This window comes from Crocodylus siamensis, chromosome 8 (genome assembly GCF_052110815.1).
Source record: "Crocodylus siamensis isolate JL-2025a chromosome 8, ASM5211081v1, whole genome shotgun sequence".
NCBI lineage: Eukaryota > Metazoa > Chordata > Crocodylia > Crocodylidae > Crocodylus > Crocodylus siamensis.
Window position 1 is genome coordinate 27,062,741 of NC_143402.1, and position 23,051 is coordinate 27,085,791.

At 42.6% G+C, this 23,051-nt stretch overlaps 1 protein-coding gene across 1 annotated transcript in view; it reads left to right on the forward strand.

The window, feature by feature from the left end:
- The window catches only part of LOC149858241 (connector enhancer of kinase suppressor of ras 2-like), a 762,411-nt gene that overhangs the window by 666,429 nt on the left and 72,931 nt on the right, over positions 1-23,051 (forward strand). The window contains exons 18-19 of the mRNA XM_090059075.1: positions 12,988-13,036; positions 14,347-14,522. Of these exons, the coding sequence (XP_089915201.1) occupies positions 12,988-13,036; positions 14,347-14,522 (225 nt within the window). The remainder of the gene's footprint in view (positions 1-12,987; positions 13,037-14,346; positions 14,523-23,051) is intronic.

Below are 23,051 nucleotides of genomic sequence, written 5' to 3' on the forward strand. Positions count from 1 at the left end.
CCACTTTACCTGTGGCAGATTAGCGTGTTAGGTCTGTGTTGTGTCAAGGCTGATGGTAGTTTTATGTAGGGTTTAGATTATGGATTGTATAGGATGATTTGAATAGGGGTGGTCCTGCTACAGGCAGGGGACTGAACTAGATAACTTCCGGAGATCCCTTATAGCCCTACTTTTCTATGATTCTTAGTTCTATTATTTTAATTAATTTTTATTAATAAGAAGGAATCCAAAGTGACAGGCCTTGAAAATTTATTCTAATTACATTAATAGCATGTTAGACAAGAAAATCCATATCTTATCTGATACAGTGCATCAGATTTTGGACAGCATACTCATGACTAAATAGAGGAAATACCACAACAATATTCACAGTTAAATTAGAAACTTACTGTTACTCCTTTGGTTCCAGCTGTGTCATAGTGTCCTAAAGTTTAACACTTCACATTTTTTTCCAGTTCTGTGATCTGATTTTCAAGTTACTCTTTATGTTTTAGTGACAAATGCTGTGGGTCTTGAGAACAGGGAGACTTTTCTTCAGAAATGTATATCTCTAATGAACAGCTGATTGTATCACTGGTGTAAAAATTCCTTAGAAATGACTTCGTAATTATCATCAACATAAGATTCTTCTTCTATTAAATGCAAGTACAATACATGACGTAACTGTTTAAGAAATTCTATCAGGAAGTCCATGCATTTATAAAAGAATTACATACTTTATTAATGACAGATTATTTCAAATTATGCTACATTTAGTCGGAAAATTATATTTGATAAAAACTTTTTTTATCAGTATCATGGCCTGATAAGAACTTTTCATTTATTTTTTCTAGAATATATGTAAAAATATTCTGAAAAAATAAAATACTTATTATACCTGGAGGCATAGGAAATATTGCAAAATATAAAGTAATGGAAGAACTTGTAGAAATTACTTTGTTTTGCTGAGCATTCAAGATCACTACACAGAAAATAACTTACCATCTGAAAGACAAGTGAGCATCTCAAATAAATTATATCATGAGAAAAATATTACTGTCATTTCCAAACTGACCTACTGTGTTTACCCAACTAATTGGACTTTTGGATCTCTTTCTGTATTTCATTTCATACAAATACCCTGCAAAAGCTTTATGAAAATAGATGAATATGAATTAATTTTTAGTTGCTCAGTTTTGTTTCCCTCAATACAAATATCAAGCCCATAGCCCTAGCCACTATATCTGTCCCTGGCCTTATACCAACACCAATACTGCAAATTTTCTTTCCTGTTAACTCTCTCTCTCTCTATCTCATATCATTGCCTGTCTCAGCACAACCCTATTTCTCTTCTTTTTTCCTGATAGCTAAAGTTACCCTCACATTTCTTATTCTTCTTGCCCAGCACCTTCAGCCTATTTGCATCCAACCCATCCCCCCACCAACAAGTTTCTCCCTAAGCTTTCCTTGATAATTAATATCTTAAAATATTTATATCTATTTTCTTGTGGTTAGAACTGTGAAATTGCATAGGTAGATATCTTAAAAGATTATTGGCTAATATCTTTAATATCTGGATACTGTCATATTTTTCAGCAACACTACTTGGCACAATTGTATCCAAAGAACAGAGAACAAATATCTTCAAATATAGACTTGAGCTTGGATCAAGAGGATACAAAATAGATCACTTCCATTGTTCAAAATGGTTTCTGCTCTAGCAGAAGTTAGTATGTGGTTTTATAGTTTCTTCCCTCTCGCATTTCCTCTAAGAAATTTGAAAATCAATATAACAGCATTCGAATCAATATATATACTACTTTTAGTAATCCTAAAGATGCCAGAGCTCTTTCATTTTAATTGTAGAGTAGAAACTTTGTCTTTAATTGGTCAGATCCATAGAAACACTCTTCTTCTGCATTCTCTTTACCCCAGCTTGCTTTGACAGTGGTTATGCCATTGCTTTTGTTACTCTTTATGAAACACCTATTCCAGTCACTGAGAAAGGAGATACATATAGGATGACAAGATATATTTGTGATTTCTTGCTCTCCCCTTGAAGCATGTTTTCTTGGGGCAAAACCTGATCCTGGGGTAAGTATTCTAGTGTATGGAAATGATTGTTTACCCCTTATATTTTCATTTTCTTTCTTTCTGGCCCAGAAGCCTGTTCCCAGTGCCATTAATTGTAGCAAGGAATTCAGACCACTGCTAACTTAAGTCATGAACCTGTACTATTGACTGTCAGTTTCCAAATGTCACTTCATCCTGTCTCCTATCCAGCAGTCAGGCTAAGGAAGGAAGAAAATGCAGGAAGGAGCTACCCTCGTGGCTTATCACAGTCTGTAAAAAACTGATGCTCTGTCTGTCACTGTAGCTCTACCTCCTTTCCCCATGTTCTCCAGCTTAATTATTCCAGTGATGACAAACAACTGATTTCTGCTGTTACTTACAGCAATGTGGCATCATAAATAATAGATAGTAGAAGTATGATAAACATACTGTAAGGAAATTATCATCTCATGGTTTAGAATTTGCATATTTTGCATTTCAAGTAATAACAGCTACTGATGTGCTTACAACATTTTAATTCTTCTCATTACTGGATTAAGGTAAAAACCTAATACAGCATAAATATATGTAACAAAATTTTCTTCAGTATATTTATCTCCTTAAACTTGAAACACATATTACAAATCACAAATCTCTGTAGAAGTAACATAGATGCAATTTCTCAGCTTAGTAATACTATGGCAGCTACACAACCCAGTGTTAGCCTCTTACTCTTTGTGGTTATATAGAGGTCTCATTGGTTCAACTTCATGAATGTAGAATATTTTGTCTGCTCTTTTTTTTTTAATGCTCTTTCAACATCATACTTTGTGCTGTGGTTTTGAAATGAGGATATAAATGCTGACAGCCACTATACATTCTCATATCTCCTCTGTTTCCTGTAGCCACTCTATGAATAATTTTGAATTCACAAGTTTTGAATATTTGATTAAACTGTATAAAACAAAGTAGATTGGTTCCACTACATTTTAAAACCTGATACGAGAATTCTGCAAGTTAACAAAGCTAAATTAAGCCTTTCTTTTTCAGTGGACTAACTCTTGTTCTTGTACTTTTGCATCTTGTCTTTCTTTCTTTGAATTAACTTTATATGTTATTCCATCACATATCAGATGGAAAACATGACTGATTTTTGTATTTTTTTGAATTTATAATCCATTTTGTTTTCTCTGATATGTTACACTGAATCAGTCTAGTGATTTTTTATGGATTTCTAATGGATAACTTAATGAAGATATTTTTCAGTTGATTCTGAGGAAATATTATCCTACTTCCATGTCTTATGTTTGCATATAGTTCCTTAAAAATTCAATAAAGCTGTTTTTTAAAATATTACTGAAAATATTGTTTATTTATTCAGATGCCAAGCTGCATTGGTGTAAATTTCAGGCCAAACTGTGAAAGCTTTAGTGATCTACCTTTGGTTACAGGGCTTATGAACTGTGCCATGCCAGTATATCTCCATGCAGAAGTATTTGAGAGATTGTGCCCAGTGCTCTAAGTTGCCACAGTGCTTCCTCTGAAGTGGTATGGCTACACACCATCTCTGACTCATTGCTGTGGCTTGAAATAAATGGGTAAAAGCCATGGCTTCATTCTTTATATTTACTTTTCTACTGCTTTTTCCTATTCATTATCCATTTTCTGACCTAGTTTCCAGTATTTCTCCTACAGTGCTGTAGTATACGTGCCCACTCTTTCTGCCCGTGGCCTTCAAATGCTTGAGATGTAGTTACCCCATCCAACAGAGGTGGAAAATTATTAGTCTTCTGCTGACATCATACCAGTTACATTTACAGGGCTTACCACCTCTCCAAATCAAATGTTTCCTTCTTTAGCTTGTGGTGGAGTATCCATGCTGCTTTGAGAAAATGGAGGATGAAATAGGCTCAGAAAGATCAGATAATGAACCAGAGATTAGAAACTTCTCTAATCATACATTACAGTGCCACTTATGAGACCGGAAGTTTAGGCAATGGCAGGTACTCAATCCTGTGTACAGTAGGCTAGGTCTTGCACATGGACAGCAGGGCTGATTCCTGCAAGAGATAAGAACCAGGAAGGCCCCATGCTGCCAAATACTGCAAGTTGGCTGAATTGCCAGAAGACATCAGGAGAGGCTGCAGTACTGCTAAAATTGGTCAGGTGGGTGGAAAATTGGCTTACATGGTCAGGTTGGTGGCAAATTACACATCAGGTGAGTAGCAAATTGGCTTAGGGGTTGCACCCAGAGAGTGGTGGTGCTGCTCAGTGCCTTCATCAGTGACTTGAACAAGGGTGTGGAGAGCACCCTGTCCAACTTTGCAGATGATACTGAATTGTGAGGCAAAGTTAACACACTAGAGGGTAGGGAACAGATCCAGGAGGATCTGGACAGTTTGGAAAAATGGGCAGAACAAAATAAGATGCGGTTCAACAAAGGCAAGTGCAAAGTGCTACACCTGTGCAAAAAGAACCACCAACACACTTACAGGCTGGGGGATGACTTCAGCAGCACAGCAGCGGAAAGGGATCTTGGAGTCATAGTGGATTCCAAGATGAACATGAGTTGTCAATGTGACGAAGTGATCAACGAGGCTAACCACACTTTATCATGCATCTGCTAATGCATGATAAACAGGGCCAGGGAGGTGATGCTTCACACTGGTCAGGCTGCAGTTGGAGTACCGTGTCCCGTTTTGGGCACCACACTTCAAGAGGGATGTGGAGAATCTTGAGAGGGTCCAGAGAAGGGCCACTCATATGGCAAGGCCCTACGAGGACAGACAGAGGGACCTAAATCTCTTCAGCCTTTGCAAGAGAAGGCTGAGAGGTGATCTTGTGGCTGCCTATAAATTCATCAAAGGAGGGCAGCAGGGAATAGGAGATGCTCTATTTACTAGGGCAGCCCCTGGAGTAACTAGAAACAATGGCCACAAACTGACAGAGTGCAGATTTAGGTTGGACATTTGAAAGAACTTCTTCACAGTAAGGGTTGCAAGAATCTGGAATGAGATTCCAAGGGAGGTGGTGCTCTCCCCTACCCTGGGGGTCTTCAAGAGGAGACTGGACAAACACCTATCTGGGGTCATTTGACCCCAGCTCTCTTTCCTGCCCAGGGCAGGGGGTCAGACTCAATGACCTACTGAGGTCCCTTCTGATCCTAACATCTATGAATCTGTGAAAACATTGTAAGTTATGCTATTTGAAACTGTCTTGTCTCCACAATAAGTAGTCCTGTCTTCTGATGCTGTTGTTATATAATGTTTCAATCATACTCCTCAATTATTTTAAAAATGAGTCATTGTAACTAATATAATCCATACTGTACCATTTGATCCTTTTCCTTTAGAAAAATATCCCAATGACTAATAAGATTGTGCATATAGTAGATTGTGCAGTCTCTCAGAAAAAGACCTTTACACATCATTATTACTTTTTCATGTCCTTGTGACAAGGTATTTAGCAGAATTTGCAGGTTCATTGGAATCTGACAGGGCCATGCTGCTATGCCCTCAAACTTGCAACCTCTGGGCTGTCAACTGTGCAGCTTAGTGCCCACACCAGCCCAGCCCCCTACATCCTTATAAGACTTATGTTTTTACTTCTGCTGAACTGATGAACTGAAACTTATAGAAAAATGACTCGGAAGGTTACAGTGTCACTGGTAGGGTCATTAGAACAACTTACATTTCCTTACTCTCCAACTACTGCTTTAACCACTAACTTCTTTATTGAAAGCCCTACATAACAAATAGTTATAAACTTTTCAAGAATTAAAACCAGTTACATCCATTTATATTATACAATTCTGTATAATTCTAGGCTTTTTTCAGATTCTTATTGTTATCCCCTATCTCATTGATGTTTTCAGCTTCCTTCTGTGACCCAAACTATAATCCAAAAATAATAATGCCATCTTGTTGGAATTTACTACTTAATCTTAACTTTGTGCTGAGCTAATTCAATATATCTGATCTATTTGCACAGTCTTGCACTGTTGAGTGGCTTTTCTGTTATTTTTATCTCAGATTTCAGGCCAGACTGTCAAGGGAGTTTCTGATGAAAACAGCAGTACAGAATGCATATGTAATAGTACTTCTTGATGTTGTGCTTAGCCTGTTTAAAAACTACTTTTACAAACTATCCTCCAGGAACACAGGGAACTTACTAACCTAAAATAGCATAGGATAGTCGTGTCTCGTTTGATACAATTTTCATAATATACACAAAATAATAGAAGAAATTGGGCCAATATAGTTGGATTTCCATCGGTATTGTTGTCATAGACTTCTATTTTCAGAAAATATAACAGAGAAGTAAAATTTTAATAGAAACTGAGATTTAACACAGAAAATTCCAACCCATCAATAAATGTTTTCATAATAAAATTATACTGAATTTAGTATAATTTAAATGGGACTATAGTAATAAAAATATAAGTTTATCAATTTAGGCTTCTCTCTCACACTTTTCACTATAGTCTAAAACACTCAGTTTAGTAAGCTGATGTTCTAAATGAAGATGCCATTCCCAACTAATATTGTAGACAGCGTTCATGTTTTTTTACAGTTCCAATGTAGCTGAATTCGCTGCAGGAGCCAACACTTCCTATGCAAATGTGCTTCAGAATCTAAACTTGTTTTTAAGAAATGTATTTTCAGACCATCATGGTTACAGGGATAACCTTAAAAACCAAAATGCAGAGGTCAGAAATGTTTCCTTACATTTAGGCTGAAACAATATGAGAAGTAGAATTTGCTACATTGATTTGTATTGATAAGTGACTGAAACGTATCAGACCTAAGGACAACAGTTTCCGTATCATTAATATCAATAATATTTACTGTTTTCCTGTTGATTATTTTAACAGTAGCATCTGGTAATCTGTTTGTTCCACAATTTTAAACTGGCTCCGTATTAGTTGTGTCTTGCTCATTTACCAAAATTTCCTTGGAGAACCCCACCTGAGACTCCAGGCACCTCTTGGAAAATGCCAGTTCTTACTTTTCGCTTGTGTTTTTTTTACTACATAAAAACAATAGAACATTTTGTCTGTCGCAAACTATTCAAAAAAAAACACAAGTCAGAATGTTTTTAATGCTGTGGATTCCTACTTGAAATCTCTGTTTATCTTGTGAATCATGTTTGCACAACTAACAGTACTAACATTGTATGGCACCCCAGGCACCCTTAAAAGGATCTCAAACATCCCCAAGGTGCTGCACCACCCTGCCTTAGAATCACTGTTATAGAACCATAACTTCTGAGAAAAAATAAGGCATTAACTATATAACAATCTACAGCAAATTAATCAATATCATGTAGACATTGTAAAATTAATTTAATTTAATATCAAATTAATAATAATAATCATAATCAGGCCTAGCTGAACTCAGACTGGTGGGGCTGGTCAAACATCACCCAGGACTGGGGTGAGGTTTGCAGCCAGCCAGGGGGTGGGGGAGGGTTTACAGCTGGCCAAGCACGTTGGCCAGGAGCAGGGAGGCTACAAACCCTCCTGATCCCGGCTGGCTGCAAATGCTCCCCCCTACACCGCTCCCGTGTGCCACTTCACCCACCCCACCAGTCTGAGTTCACCAACCACACCTGGTAATCATTGTTATTTTTCAGTCTTTCCTCCATTTATCCACATTCTCCCTATTTCATCATCCTCAGATCTCTCAGCCCTTTCCTCTATGTATTTCAGCAATGCTCTTTGCTTCTCAGATTGCAGTATATTTTGTTCAGTTTCATTTCAAAATTAAACTGGGGAGGACAAACCATGTAAATGGACAAAAAGTGTTATATGTGTCTGTAAAGTAAGGTGGGAAGAGAAAACAGAGGAAAGTCTGTGGCTTTGGAGCTCAACAGCACTGTCCCCATTGATTTTGGTGCGAGCAGGATGCAACTTGAAGGAAGATAATGATTTAAGTGGGATTTTGTCTCTGTTTTTAAAACTTTTTAGAAAATGAGTTCCCTTTCAGAAGTTTTGCAGACCCATTTTCTTTGCATTTTAAGTTATTTTCCCATTCCCTTTGTGTAAAAGTTTGAGTTGATTTGTTTCAATTAAAAGTTGAACAGGTGTCTGCTTTTTCCTCCAAGTAGCTTAAAAATTTTGAGAACAGAAATGAATGCGGGTGGATGGCTTATAATAGCAAATCAGAGTGGAGAATTGTAGCATATAGGTACTGAGAGATCAGATAAAGGGATTACGAAGATACCTGCACACTGGAAAGTAAGGACTGTCAGCTAGTCAGAGAACAGGGATTCTTGTACATTATAAGTGTAACCCTTCTGCCAGGCACCAGTCAGCAGCAAGAAGGGCTGGGTTCACATTTTGATACCCCATAAATTATATCAGTGGCTCGAGCCCCCACCCAGAAATCTGGGAATACTAAATTTGCTGGGACATCCCATATAAACAAAATCCCCTCCTTGCAAGCAGTGTAAACACAAAAACCCAAAGTATAACAGAGTATAAAAACAAAACAGAAGTAAATAATAAATATAATTTTTAAAAAACTATTAACTACAAAGCAAAGTCTATAGGTAACACCCTCTTGGGGAAGGCTTCACCTATACCCAGGCAGTCTGGGACTTGGGGCTCCCCAACAGGTAGTTCTGGGGGTCTGCACTCCTATAGGAAGTGGAGGAGGAAGAAGGAGGACCCAGGGAACTATAGGCCAGTTAGTCTTACCTCAATCCTGGGTAAGCTTTTTGAGAGAATTATTCTGGCACATGTCCACGAGGGGCCAGCAGGGGAGACTATGCTTAGGGGCAACCAACACGGGTTCATTAGAGGCAGGTCCTGTCAGACCAACCTGGTGGCCTTCTACGACCAGGTCACCAAATCCTTAGAGGCAGGGGTAGCAGTAGACATAGTCTTTCTGGACTTTTGGAAGGCCTTCGACACTGTCTCTCACCCCATTCTCATTAAGAAACTGGGGGACTGTGGTGTCAACACCTACACAGTCAAATGGGTCGCCACCTGGCTGGAGGGCTGCACCCAGAGAGTGGTCGTGGATGGGTCATTTTCGACCTGGAGGGATGTGGGCAGTGGGGTTCCACAGGGCTCGGTCCTGGGGCCCGCACTGTTCAATATCTTCTGCATCCAGTTATGGGCGCTGTACTTCAAGAAGGATGCAGACAACAGGGAGAGGATCCAGAAGAGGGCCACTGGCATGATCAGAGGACAGCAGTGCAGGCCCTACGAGGACAGGCTAAGAGACCTGAACCTGTTCAGCCTTCACAAGAGAAGGCCGAGGGGGGATCTAGTGGCCTGTTACAAACTAGTCAGAGGGGACCAGCAGGCATTGGGAAGTCCCTGTTCCCCTGAGCACTACCAGGAGTGACTAGAAATAACAGTCACAAGCTGGCAGAGGGTAAATTCAGGTTAGACATCAGGAGGTGCTACTTCACTGTCAGGGCGGCTAGGATCTGGAACTAACTTCCAAATGAAGTGGTGCTGGCTCCTACCTACGGGGTCCTTAAGACAAGGCTAGACAGTCACCTTGCTGGGGTCATTTGACCCCAGTACTCTTTCCTGCCATGGCAGGGGGTCGGACTTGATGATCTGCTCAGGTCCCTTCTGACCCTACTAACTATGAAACTATGAAACATGCCCTTCAGCAATGGACTGGAGACAGGGGCCCACACCAGAGAGTCTTATGAGCTGCTCCTTGGGCTCACTGTGCTGCATGGAGCTGCTCAAGAGCGTGGGTCCATCTGCATTGCAAGGGGCTCCATTGCTCCTGGGAAAGTGGCAGTGTGCCAATCCTTGCTCCCACAGAGAGGCTATGTGTCTGTGGGGAAGGAGGTAACTTTGGCTCCAGCCAGCACGCATGCACCCAAAACTTCTGGGCTGGATTATAAGGCCTGCTGAAACAAAAACTTATATCCCTCTGTATGGCATCACCCTGTCCATGTCCAGTAAGGGAGTGACACGCTCCAGTCTTTCTCTTAACCACTCTGCCTGAAAAGTCTTTGCTCCCCCTGGCCAATCAGGCCAGAGGATTTTACATATTTTTACTAGATACAAGGCCCAGCTTTCCATGTGCAGAGCACATGGCCAGCACATTAGGGGCCATCTTGCCCACATAAAACAAACACACACACACAAAAACCCACAACACACAGCCAAAAGCACACTTTTCCATACACAACCCAAGTGTATGAACTAATTCCTCTAAACCAATTGATACTCAGGTCATTAATAAATAAGAAAAAAAAGAGACTTGTGTAGTTAAGGCTTATTAAATGTGTAATATCCTTGCTCTTTGGTGTAGTGTATCTATCACTTTTATTATGAACTACTTCCTTTAAAACTGCGGCTTACCCACAATAACTTATTTTTTGGCAGAAGGCAGGTCAGGATGGCACCTTATAGGCTAACTCATAGGATAGCAACAGCATGAGCTTTCATAGCAACAGCATACTTTGCCTCTCTGAAAGTACTACTCTGTAAGGTGCTATCCTGCCTTGCCTTTAGCCTAACTTCAGCTTAACATAGCTAAATATCTCTTTTTTCTTGTTCATGGATCTTTTCAAGGAAAGTATATATTTATTATAGTTAGAACATATGAAATATTTACATTTATGTGTTAGAGGCAGATGATCCCACATTTACATTTTTTTATATTATTTGTATTTGAACTCTGATAGCACTAGGAACCCTGGCCAATGATCAGGGCCTCAGTAGACTAGGCACTTATAAAAGCTGGTCCCTGACTCACAGAACTTGCAGACTGTGGGTATATCTACCTATGAAATTAGTGCACATGAATAAACTCTGGACCTTACTGCTCTGGAATTTATTGTTTCCGGGCATGCTGTTTAAATGTGCACCTGGGAGCAATTAACTCTGGAGTAATTAGAGTCTGGAGCCTGGCTGGCAAAACCGGGGCTGCTCCAACTGGATTCCATGTGCTGAGAAGGGACTGGCTGAGGCATGAGTATGGTTCAGCATGGGGCTGGCCAGCAGGCAACCCCTGCACTGAAGCAGCCTCATGCCCTGGCCAACCTGTTCAGCGTCTACATGTGCACTGCTGCAGAGTAAAAAATTATTCATCACTACTATCCTGCTGCTGAGTTTATTAGTTTCCTGCATCCTAATAGGGGTGCACATGTAGAGGCTGAGACGTTTACTGCTAAGCTAATTAGTCAGCTCCACAGTAAACACCTCATGTGGACATGCCCTTTAGGTTGTACATGAAAACAGCTGCAAGAAGAAGATTGTCCTTCACTGTGCAGCTCTGCATAACACATTTACTAGTTTATTGTACTGTAAATGTCTACCTTTGCTCTTTAAATGATGGCACCCTCAGTCATGAAGCTTCTTCATACTGGCCCTTTTTTCCCCCTGTGCCATTCCTATGCTTAAGAAAAATCCTCTGCAGCAAATGAATAGTGCTTCTTTATGTAAAAATAGAGACTGAGGGCAGTTGTACACAACACAGGGGGTTAATTCTCCCTAAATTGAAGCATTGGTATTTTAAAAACACTGCTTCAATTTAGGGCAAAGTAAACCCCTATGTTGTATACACCCATGTCAGACCTTGATCCTTACCTGCCTCTCCAGCAGCGGGAAGGGAAGAGTGAGCTGCTGGTGGGCAAAGTGGCCCCTGAGCTGCGGGGGGTGCTTCCCTCCATGGCAGTGGCAGCACTCCCCCAAGCAGCACCTGCCCACAGGCACCTGGCTTGGGCAGTCCTTGGGGTCACCACGGCCACAGAGGCCCCCACACAGCTCAGACAGGCAGGCAGGCTCTGGGGAGGAAGACCAGACTCACCACTTTTTTTTTTCCTTCTGCAAAGCGTGCCTTCCTAGGCTGCTGCCGGGCTGCCTGCATGGGCTGCCTGCATGGCCCCTAAGCCGCTCAGAGCCCAGTGCTTCCCTCCAAAGCTGTAGGGTAGGAAACTAAAACTTCTTGGCGGTGTTTTACTTTGCAGCACCCCAAAGTCATTTGCTAAATCATAAAGTCATTTAAGGTGCATTACGCTACCAAATGTACAACAGCAACTAGAATTAACGCACAGTACACCACTGAATGTGCAAACAGCAATACCATTAAAGCAGTGCAAAAGTCATGTAACCTGCTTTAAACCTGCTTTAAAGTTGCATCTACAAATGCCCTGACTGACTTTTAGTTGCTATAGGGATCACTGGTATATTTATTTACCAGCTACCAAAGAATGGGAGTTATTAAAACTAAAAAAATAAAATTGCATTCTGTTACTAAATTTTCAGTATTATTTCACTGAAGCAGTAAGGTATGGCAAAGCTATTATTAGAGAACTTGTGTACATATTCTCATTCTTAAAAATTAAAAGAAAAAATACGTTCCCCTTTTAATATTTTGGACTCAAATTTCTCTTTAAATAAATACTGATGGCTTATGCATTTCTATATACAAAAGTTGTGTGTATAAAGTTGTGTATAATTTTATTATTCATAAAATGAGTGCATATATTATTTACCTGTATCATATAATGCCTCTGAAATATCAGGAAATTCTCTCCCCAGTATTGAAGTTATTTAGGTACAGTTTTCTCTTGATTTGATGAGGCGATATGTGGCTAATTATTCCTAGTAATTCTGAAAGTAAATGCATTAGTTTCTAAATATAGTACTGCCTTGATTTGCTTGTGTAGGGTATTCATTTTATAGAGGTAGGAAAACAAGACTGAAATAGCCTAATAGACGCTATAGTGATTGCTGAGTACCTCAGAATACCACTGACTTTTTTTTTGCCTGACAACTGTAATGTATATGTTGTTATTGTAACAATATTGTACAATTTAATTATAAAATATTAAGAATTTTCCATCATTGAAATGACAAAGAAAAGAAAATCATAGGCATACACAATAATTAATGAAGCACTCACTATATATCTGTGTGATAACTTGGTTTAATTTCAAGTGCTGGTACTCAACCACTTTTTTATTTCCTTATAGTCATTCCACTACGCTTCTCTGAGAGTGAAAACCAAAAAATGGTCCAAAGGTAAAGTATTTAAGTTAATTTGGAAATTATAAAATTAAGTTTGGCAGTGGATAGTGCCTGAGCCACCAGCACTGATAAATTAGCAGATTTGGTCGTAATTCATGTGTTTCTAGTTTAAATACTAGTTAGTTTTAGTTAGGTACTATGGATCTAATCCCATTAAAGTTAATGGGAAAACTACCTTTAAAGTTCGTTGGAAGAAAAAACTTGCTGTATATATTATGCCATTTCTTACTATTCTGTTCTTTTATTCTTTTTTGGCTTATTTAAGAATATCACACTGCCCCTTTTATATTTTACTTGCTCTTTTGAGCCATTACCTAAAGGCTTCTCTATGCATTTTTAGTGCTTCTAAAGGTGACCAGGATGCCAAATTGTATTCCAAAAAGAATGAAATATTCAGAACTTTGTTTTCAAGTACAACAGAAAAAAAAGATGGTCATTTAATGTGATCAAACTTATACTTCATCATAGCTTTAGGACCAATATAATTAATGTGGCAATGTAAATTTGATTTCTCACAGTAGAACATCTAATGTTTTAATTAAATTTGCCTTAGGCTTTATGGAAAAATTATATGAATGTTAGGAGAAAAATCTGTTCTTACCAGTGTCCAGAGGACAGTGAAATTTCAAGGTAATCAAGTAGGGCAAGCTGAATTAATGAAAACAAAGTATTTCTCTATTACCATTAATTTAATGGAATTTAGTAATGCTAAAATATTGTTGATTAATTAAATTCAGAGTATGGTAGCATGGGTGAATGTATTTGTCCATTCTTACAGATCAGAATTATTGATTTTTCCTTGTTACTAAAAAAATAAATACACTTCTTTACCAAAACTTGACTGTTTTGGAGCTTGCTAAAAGAAATAAATAAAAATGTACTGATGTATCGTTTGGGAAGAGATTTGTTGTAATTTTATGCCATTGTCAAGGTTTAGATTAAAGGACAAATCACAGTGAAGTTTTGGGTTTGATGGCTGATTGATGGTTCCAAAATATCATAAATTAAGTATTTGAGATTTTGGCCACCAGGAGCAGAACTCTACTGAGATAGAATAATCTGATGCAGATTTTCTTCTCTCCAAATAAAATAGAAACTGTCCCGAAACCAAACTCACAAGACATTTTTTGATTCAGAAATTGTACTCTGAGTGACCCCTTCCCTAACCCCCAGCTGAAATTGGAAAGGATTCCATATGAAAGCTTCAATTTTGACTACCACTAGTTAAAAAATTAAGTATTTACATTTACAGAAATAGGCACTCTCAGTGTCTGAGGTTTTTAACAGTATCTTCTCATTCATAGGGAGTTCTCTGACCAGTGGGAGTAGGAGGCGGATTTCCTGCAAAGATCTGGGGCATGGAGATTGTGAGGGCTGGCTGTGGAAGAAAAAAGATGCCAAAGGTTATTTTACACAAAAATGGAAAAAATACTGGTTTATTCTGAAGGATTCTTCACTGTACTGGTACACAAACCAGAATGTAAGTATGCTTTGAAAATGACAAAATTAGCTTTGTAACTTCTGAAATAAAAGAATATTGCATGAAGTTTTGCCCTCACTTCCCCTCAGAAAGGTACAGTAGAATTACAAAAGGTACAGAGAAGAGCAGCAAAGATAATTAGGGCATGGAGAGACTTCCATACAAGGAGACACTAAATAAGCTAGGATGGGGTGTCAAGATGAGGGTTGTTGGACCAGTGTGTGGGCCAGATCAGGCCACACTGGAGACAGAGCATAGGGTCAATCCAGCAGGGCACTGTATTCAGCCTCTACCCCGAGCTGGACCCCTGTGATGTATGCAGTGAATGCTGTCCCTGCCCCAGGATTTGGTCTGTACATGGTACAAGGGGCATGTACTACATGGGGTGCCCTACCAGTCCTGTTCACCGTGTACAGAGCATGCTGCATGTGATGTGCAAAGCTGAACTGGCTGGATGCAGTACATGGGGCCCAGGCCAGCATGGGGCACATGCTGCAAAAAATGTTCCTCTAGATTGGTGCTGTGCACTTGCTGCAGTACACATGGACAGACTGGGGCCTGATTTGGCCCAGCACCAGAGTCAGTATACATGCAGCACATGCCCCCAACCCAACCCATATATATATGATGCATGGGGTCAATCCAAGCCTCACAGGCCAGATCATAGTCATATCCAGCCTGCAGGTTGTATGTTAGACACCGCTGAACTAGGATGAATGGGTGACTTTGCCAGAATATGATTGTGATTCATAAAGTAATGAATAATGAAAAGAAAGTAAATAGGGATTTACTGTTTACTATCTCTCACAATACCCAAACTAGAAGACACATGAGAGAATTATTAGGAAGCAGGTTTAAAACTAAGAAAAGGGAGCTTGTACACATGACATAAATTGGCTGTTTTTGTAGTTTAATTGTGTCACACTATACATGTGCAGGGTTTTTTTACGATTTAAATAAGTTTGTTACATTGCAGACTAAATCATATCCACATGTAGTTTAGTTTGAAATGTAGCTATTTATAATGTTGCAGCCTTTGGCAGCTCACCCCTTCCCCAATGCGGGAGAGGGAGGCTGAAGGCAGAAGCAGTGAGGAGCCTGATCTTTTTTGTTTTTTCACAGAGCCTGCCCATGCATCTTGCAGCCAGGGGGTGAGCTGCTGCTGGGCCGAGCAGCCCCTGAGCCATGGAGGACCCTGGTCTTCCTTACGTGGCAGCAGCGCCCCCTGGGGCTTCCAGTGCATGGGTTCAGGGAAGACTTGGATCCAGCGGGTGCTGCCTGTAAGCTGGGGCAACACCTGTGCAGCTAGCACCCTACCTGGGAAGCCCCAGGGGATGCCACCACTGTGGAGGGAAGGTTTGGGCCTCCCTGCAGCTCAGGGGTTGCATGGCTTGGTGGCAGCTCACACAGACAGGGTCCTCTGAGGAAAAAAAAGTGGCAAGAGGCCAGATCCTTTTTGTTTCCTGCAGAGTCTGCCTGCATCTTCCATGGATAAGCTGCCAGCAGGCCCTTCCCTCCATGGCAGCAGCACCTCCCAGGTGGCATCCATCAACTAGCAGCTGCAGAGGGATGTACCAGGGCTCCCTGTAGCTCAGGGGCTGCTCTGCCCACCAGCAGCTCACCCCCCGGCCATGGGGGATGCAAGCAGGCTCCATGAAAAAAAAAGATCAGGCCCCTTACCATTACAGTGATGGAAGCCCCTAAATTGAAACAGTGGGTTTTTAATCATCACAATTAAAAACCCACCATTTCAATTTAGGGGAATAAACCCCCATCACATGTACAAGTGGCCAGGAAGCTCTTTTTCATACAAGGCATGATTAACTTGTCCAACTCATTGCTATAATATGTTGTAGACAAAAAGTTAACAATTACCCAGGTTCAAAAGTGAATTAGGCCAATCCATGGCATGGGACATGTGCAGATGAAACAGGGGCCCTAAACTGAAGCAGTGGATTTTTAAAAACACTGCTTCAATTTAGGGCTGATAAAACCCCTGTGTCATGTGCACACCCCGCTGACTTACCTGCCTCTCTGGTGGGGGGGAGGGGAGAGTGAGCTGTTGGCAGGCAGAGCAGTCCTTGGGGAGCAGGAGAGCTGGTGCTACCCTCCACCGCAGCAGCAGCGCCCCCCCCAGTGGCACCCACCCACACGGTGGGTGCCACCCTGTCCCAGGAGGCACCTCAGTCACCCACAGTGGGAAGCACCAGGCCCCTACTCAGCTCAGGCAGGCAAGCAGGCTCCAGGCAAGGAGAGAAAAATGAGGTTTATCACTTTTCTTGCACAGAGCCTGCCTTCCCAGGCTGCTACCAGGCTGTAGGCCTGTGTGAATAGGGAACTATTCAATTCAGATTCGGCCAATTCAGATGCCAGAGATTCAATTCAGAGATCCAAATCGGTTTTCTGATTTGATTCGGCCAAATCACTTTGGAAGATTCAGAGCCGATTCAGGGCCAATTTGGCGATTTAGCTATAGAGTATAATGGGGAATCAATGAAATATCTATATCTTTGTTGCTTTTTGGCTGATACAAATGAAACTTGCAAGGATGGTAGCCCCTGCTAAGAGCATGACGTGTCCCAGGTTTCAAGGTGATAGGTGCAGGGGTTTTTGGGAAACTGCAACTCAAATTCCTGAAAGCAAAACTCATATTACGTGTGTGTGTTAAGCCACAGCAGGGTGAAAACAGCAGGAATGGGAGCTCTTGCTGAGGCCACAAAGCCTGCCAGGTTTCAAGGACATAGGTGCAAAGCTTTCTGGGAAACTCCACCTCAAACTGCTGATAAGCGAAACTTATGATATAGGTGACAATGTGTGTGTGTTAAGGCACAGCAGGGTGAAAACTGCAGGGATGGTAGCCCCTGCTGAGGGCATGAAGTCTGCAAGCTTTCAAGGCAATAGGTACAGGGGTTTCTGTGGAACTGCACCTCTGCACTTCTACCTGCGCCGCTACATCCCCCTTCACCCCACCCCAGCCTGTGCCTCACCCCATGATGCCTCCATTTCCATATCCACTGACTGGCTTTCTTGCCTGCATTGCATGCCAAGCAAACCTCTGGCTTCTTTACAATTCCTTCCATCCAGGACCAGGAGACACACCAACTCCACGTACTTCCTCAGCCTGACATCCGGGAATGTCTCCTTGCTAAAAGGGTGGCATACACCCAATGGAAAGAAGGGGACATCACTAGGGACGACTATACTGCAGTGGCTCGGGGATGTAGGGGGGCAGTCAGGAAGGCCAAGGCAGAGATGGAATTAGGGCTAGCTTCCCAGATTAAGGACAATAAGAAGTCCTTCTTTAAATACATAGGAGGTAAAAAGAAGGTTCCGGGTAATGTGCAGCCCCTGCAGGACACGTTGGGAAATTTGGTTGTCACACTAGATGACAAAGCTAACATGTTTAACGATTTCTTTGCCTCTGTCTTTGTAAGCAGAGAGCAGAACAGTCACCTCCCTGCTGGGCCCCCCTCAGGCCCCAGGGCAGGCACACCTGGGCCAAGGGTTAGTGAGGAACTAGTTAGGGAACTTCTGGAGGGACTGGATGTATTCAAGTCAGCCGGTCCGGATGATCTCCACCCTAGAGTTCTAAAGGAATAGCCCGAGGTCATTGCAGGACCCCTGGCACGGCTTTATGAGCACTCGTGGTGCTCTGGTGTGGTGCCGGAGGACTGGAAGAGGGCCAACATGGTTCCCATCTTCAAAAAGGGGAAGAAGGAGGATCCGTGAAATTATAGGTCAGTTAGCCTTACCTCAATCCTAGGCAAGCTGTTTGAGAAAATTATTCTGGCACACATCCACAAGAGGCCAGCTGGGGACTGCATGATTAGGGGCAACAAACACGGGTTCATCAGTGGCAAGTCCTGTCAGACCAAACTGGTGGCCTTTTACGATCAGATCACCAAATCATTAGATGCAGGGTAGCAGTGGATATAGTCTTCCTGGACTTCCGGAAGGCTTTCGACACTGTCTCTCACCCCGTTCTCATCAAGAAACTGGGGGACTGCGGTGTCAGCACCCACACAGTCAAATGGGTCACCAACTGGCTGGAGGGCCACACCCAGAGGGTGGTAGTGGATGGATCCTTCTCAACCTGGGAGGACGTGGGCAGTGGGGCTCCGCAGGGCTCAGTCCTCGGGCCCGCACTGTTCAACATCTTCATCAGCGATTTGGATGACGGGGTGAAAAGCACCCTGTTCAAATTTGCTGCTGACACTAAGATGTGGGGGGATGTGGGCACGCTAGAAGGAAGCAACAGACTACAATCGGACCTAGACAGGTTACAAGGGTGGGTGGACGAGAATAGGTTGGGATTCAACACAGACAAGTGCAAAGTGATGCACCTGGGGAGGAACAACCGGCACCATACCTACAGGTTGGGGAACTCCCCTCTTGTCAGCAGAGAGGCGAAAAAGGATCTTGGAGCCTTCATTGACTCCAAGATGAACATGGGCCAGCAGTGTGGGGAAGCAGTCAGGAAGGCCAACCGTACCTTGTCATGCATCCACAGATACATCTTGAGCAGGTCCAAGGAGGTGATTCTCCCCCTCTATAAGGCACTGGTCAGGCCAGAGTTGGAGTACTGCGCCCAGTTCTGGGCACCGCACCTCAAGAGGGAATTGGACAGTATGGAGAGGGTCCAGAGGAGGGCCACTCGCAATATCAGGGGACAGCAGGGCAGGCCCTATGAGGAGAGGCTACAGGACCTGAACCTGTTCAGCCTCCAAAAGAGAAGGCTGAGGGGGGATCTAGTGGCCTGTTATAAACTAGTCAGGGGGGACCAGCAGGCATTGGGGGAGTCCCTGTTCCCCCGAGCACTGCCAGGAGTGACCAGGAATAACGGTCACAAGCTGGCGGAGGGTAGATTTAGGCTGGATATCAGGAGGCGCTACTTCACAGTCAGGGCGGCTAGGATCTGGAACCAACTTCCAAGAGAAGAGGTGCTGGCTCCTACCCTGGGGGTTTTTAAGAGGAGGCTAGATGAACACCCTGCTGGGGTCGTTTGACCCCAGTACTCTTTCCTGCCATGGCAGGGGGTCGGACTAGATGATCTACTCAGGTCCCTTCTGACCCTAGAAACTATGAAACTATGAAACAATGACACAGGGTGTTTCAACCCAAAATCTTCCTAAGATATATTTTTCTAACTCTTTCTGTTTTTTTTCATAATAAATGTATAAACATAAAAACACAAGAAAAGCCATCACACACCATGAGTAACATCTTTATTTCTTGCTGTCAATTCCTTTACAAAAAGAAAGGCTCTGTGACATTTCCATCTGGCTACCTTTGATGCTGCTGGTGCTATTTATGTTGAGCCAGCTAAGTTATTTTGACCTTCCATTGTTTACAGTGTTGGATCAGACTGAAGCTGTAGGGGAGGAGGAGGCCTCACGGGGGCACACTGCCGTGTTGTACAGAGACCCCAGCATCAGGAAGGGCACACCTGAACACACACACAGTCCCACAAGCACACATGTCATAAGTTTTGCCTGCTGCGGCCAGAGGTGCAGGGGCCCAAAACCCAGACTCCCCCTGCACCTATCTCCTTAACAGCTAGCAGGCCACAGCAGGCCCTAGCAGGACTGCATTTTTCACCTCCCACCCCCCATGCCTTAACACACACACACAGTGTCACCTATGTTATGAGTTTTGCTTCTCAGAAGTTTGAGGTGCAGTTTCCCAGAAACCCCTGCACCTATCTCCTTGAAACTTGGCAGGCTTTGTGACCTTGGCAAGAGCTACCACACCTGCAGTTTTCACCATGTTGTGGCTTAACACACACATGTGACATGAGTTTTAAATTCAGAACTTTGAGTTGCAGTTTCTCAGAAACCCCTGCAGCTATCACCTTGAACCTTTGCAGGCTTCATGCCTTCAGCAGCGGCTACAACTCCTGCAAGCTTCATCTAAATCAGCCAAAAAACAACAAAGTTATAGATATTTCATTGATTCCCCATTATACCCTATGGCCGAATCTGTTCGGAATCAAAAAGTGGTTCGATATGGATTCATAGATTTGGATTCCAAATCATTCAAATCATCTCTGAATCTGAATCACGATCTGAAGCTTTGCACAGCCGCAAACTACACGCAGCAAACGCAGCTTTGTACACGCAGCAAACTACAACTCCGAGGACCCCAAGTCATTTAGGGTGCATTATACTGCTGAATTTCCTATGATGGTTGGAATTAATGCACAACACACCACTCAGGCATGCAAACACCAACACCATTAAAGTGGTACAAAAGCATTTAGCCCACTTTAAAGTATTGTGCACACACACCCCTCATTTAATCTACACATGGCCATGGATGCTAAATAGGACTTCCTAGACTTCTAGGTGGTGGAATCTGTAAGCAAGAGGAGCAAGGGACAAATCAGTCTGAATAGGCCCTGCATAAATATTCTTCTTAAAATGTGATCTTTGTCATTTTGTGATAGAGGATACTGAGCTAGCTGGACCTGTGATCTGTCCTAGTATGACATTTCTTTTGTCCTTATGTTCTATGCTGTCTTTTATCAATTAATGAATTGCACTTAGATTATTTTTATATTTCTGCTTGGAAGTAAGGCAGCAATACATGGCAGGGAAAAATCAGTTGCAGTAATTCTTGTTGACGTATTCAATAAGCTGTGTGCAAGCTTTATGCAGTATAATAAAATAGCAAAAGTTACATGGCACTCTTTGTGAATTACAAGTGTCAGTGATAAATAATTTTTATTTTTCCATGCTTGATATAACTTAGGATAGCAGAATTTGTTTCTTTTTTGTTGTCACTCCTTATATTAAATAGTATGAGGAAATTCAACCATAAATGTGAACTGGTTCATTTCTTTATTTTAAGCAGTAAACCAGATGTGAAAGCACAGCTCTTTAGAGCTCTTGATCTGAGGCTTGGAGGGTTAATTTTCAAAATGCAGATACTGCAGTATTAGTCTGGAGTTTGAGCATGTCATTTGGAAAAAAAACCACTCTTGCATGACATTTGCAAAAAAAACCAAACTTGATGACATTTCACTTCATCGCATTTCATTTTAAATGCCAGAGTGTTAACCACTAAAACTCCATTAATACAAGCAGAAAAACTGCATAGATAAAAGCAAAGAATAAAATAAGCAAAGTGCATAATGCTATTTTTCTTCTAATAGCAAAGCTTTAACCATATTATGTATACAACACAATATAGCCTGATTTCGTTACCAATAATTTAGTGTGCGTTTTGTATTTTAAGAGGTGGGCAATTTTATAAGCATCATTAGTTATGTTCTTTCAAATCTTTTACATGCTACCCAAAATTGGGTTGTCTGGTTACGTATATTGAATACACTCAGGTCTCTCTTTATGTGAGGGTTGTGTTCCAAAAAAACCTTGCATAAAGCAAATTCGTATAAAGCGAAACCATTATTATATGTAATTAATAGGGATACATACCAGCCTCACTCTACTGCCCCCCAAGCCATGACATATTCAAACAGTAATCACACAATACAATAACTGCTGCGCGGAGAGGCTGCAAGCTCCACACTGCAAGCAGTAGCATGTGCAGGGAGCGCGTTGCCAGGGCAGCATGGGGCAGACTGGAGAGGCACCCAGGGAGGGAAGCAGGGCAGCAGGGAATGCCAGCTGCTCGCCGCTCCTGGCTTCACCCTGCTTCCCTTCCCTGAGTGGTAACACTTCCACTGCACGAGCCGCTGCTTGAAGTGCAGGGTGAGATTTTCTGTGTGTGGCCTCACTGTTCCCTGCTTCCCTGCCCTGGGTGCCTCCACAGGGAGCTTGTAGCCTCTCCATGTAGCCCTGTTGTTCCCAGCCGTGCCAGGTCATGGCCACTGGGCTGGAGAGGCACCTGGGACAGGGAAACAGGAAATGGTGGCTCCTCATCCTGCACTGCCCTGGGGACACACCTCCTTTGCTTGCTGCTCTTTGAGGGGATCAGCCCCGCACCACAGAAGGTGTGTGGCCAGAGCAGTGGGGTACAGGCTCTGGGACCAGGCAGGAAGAAAAGCCAAGCCAGGCCCAAGATTGGGGCCAGGGCCCACTGCGCCTATGCATCCGCCCCTTCCCCTTGAAGTGTGCACAGTAGTGGGGAGCCAGCCCTCCCACAATGAGCCACTGGAGGCTCCATCCTGCTCCTCACCGGGGCCCTGCCGCTTCACACTGCGGCCCGGGGCCCCAAGCACCCCCTGGCTGGACAGAAGCCCCAGCCCTGCCCAGCTCTCTTCCTACAGGGGCCTCAATTCCTTTCTTCCCCACCACTTACCAGCCAGAGCTGCCCTTGAGGCTACTTGGGGCCATGTGCATGTACTATACATGCATGTGGCGTCCCCTGTCTCATTGCCTTCCTTCCACTTCCTCCCAGCTCCCTGCAGGCTGGAACTCTGCCAGCCTGCTGGGAGCTCATTCCTGGCCGACTTCCCATAAGATCAGATTTTTCTTGCACAAAGTGAATTTCTGGTATAAATAAGGTTGCTGCCTATAAGCGAATTTGCACAAAATGAATTTGCATAAAGAGAGACCCGAGTATAAT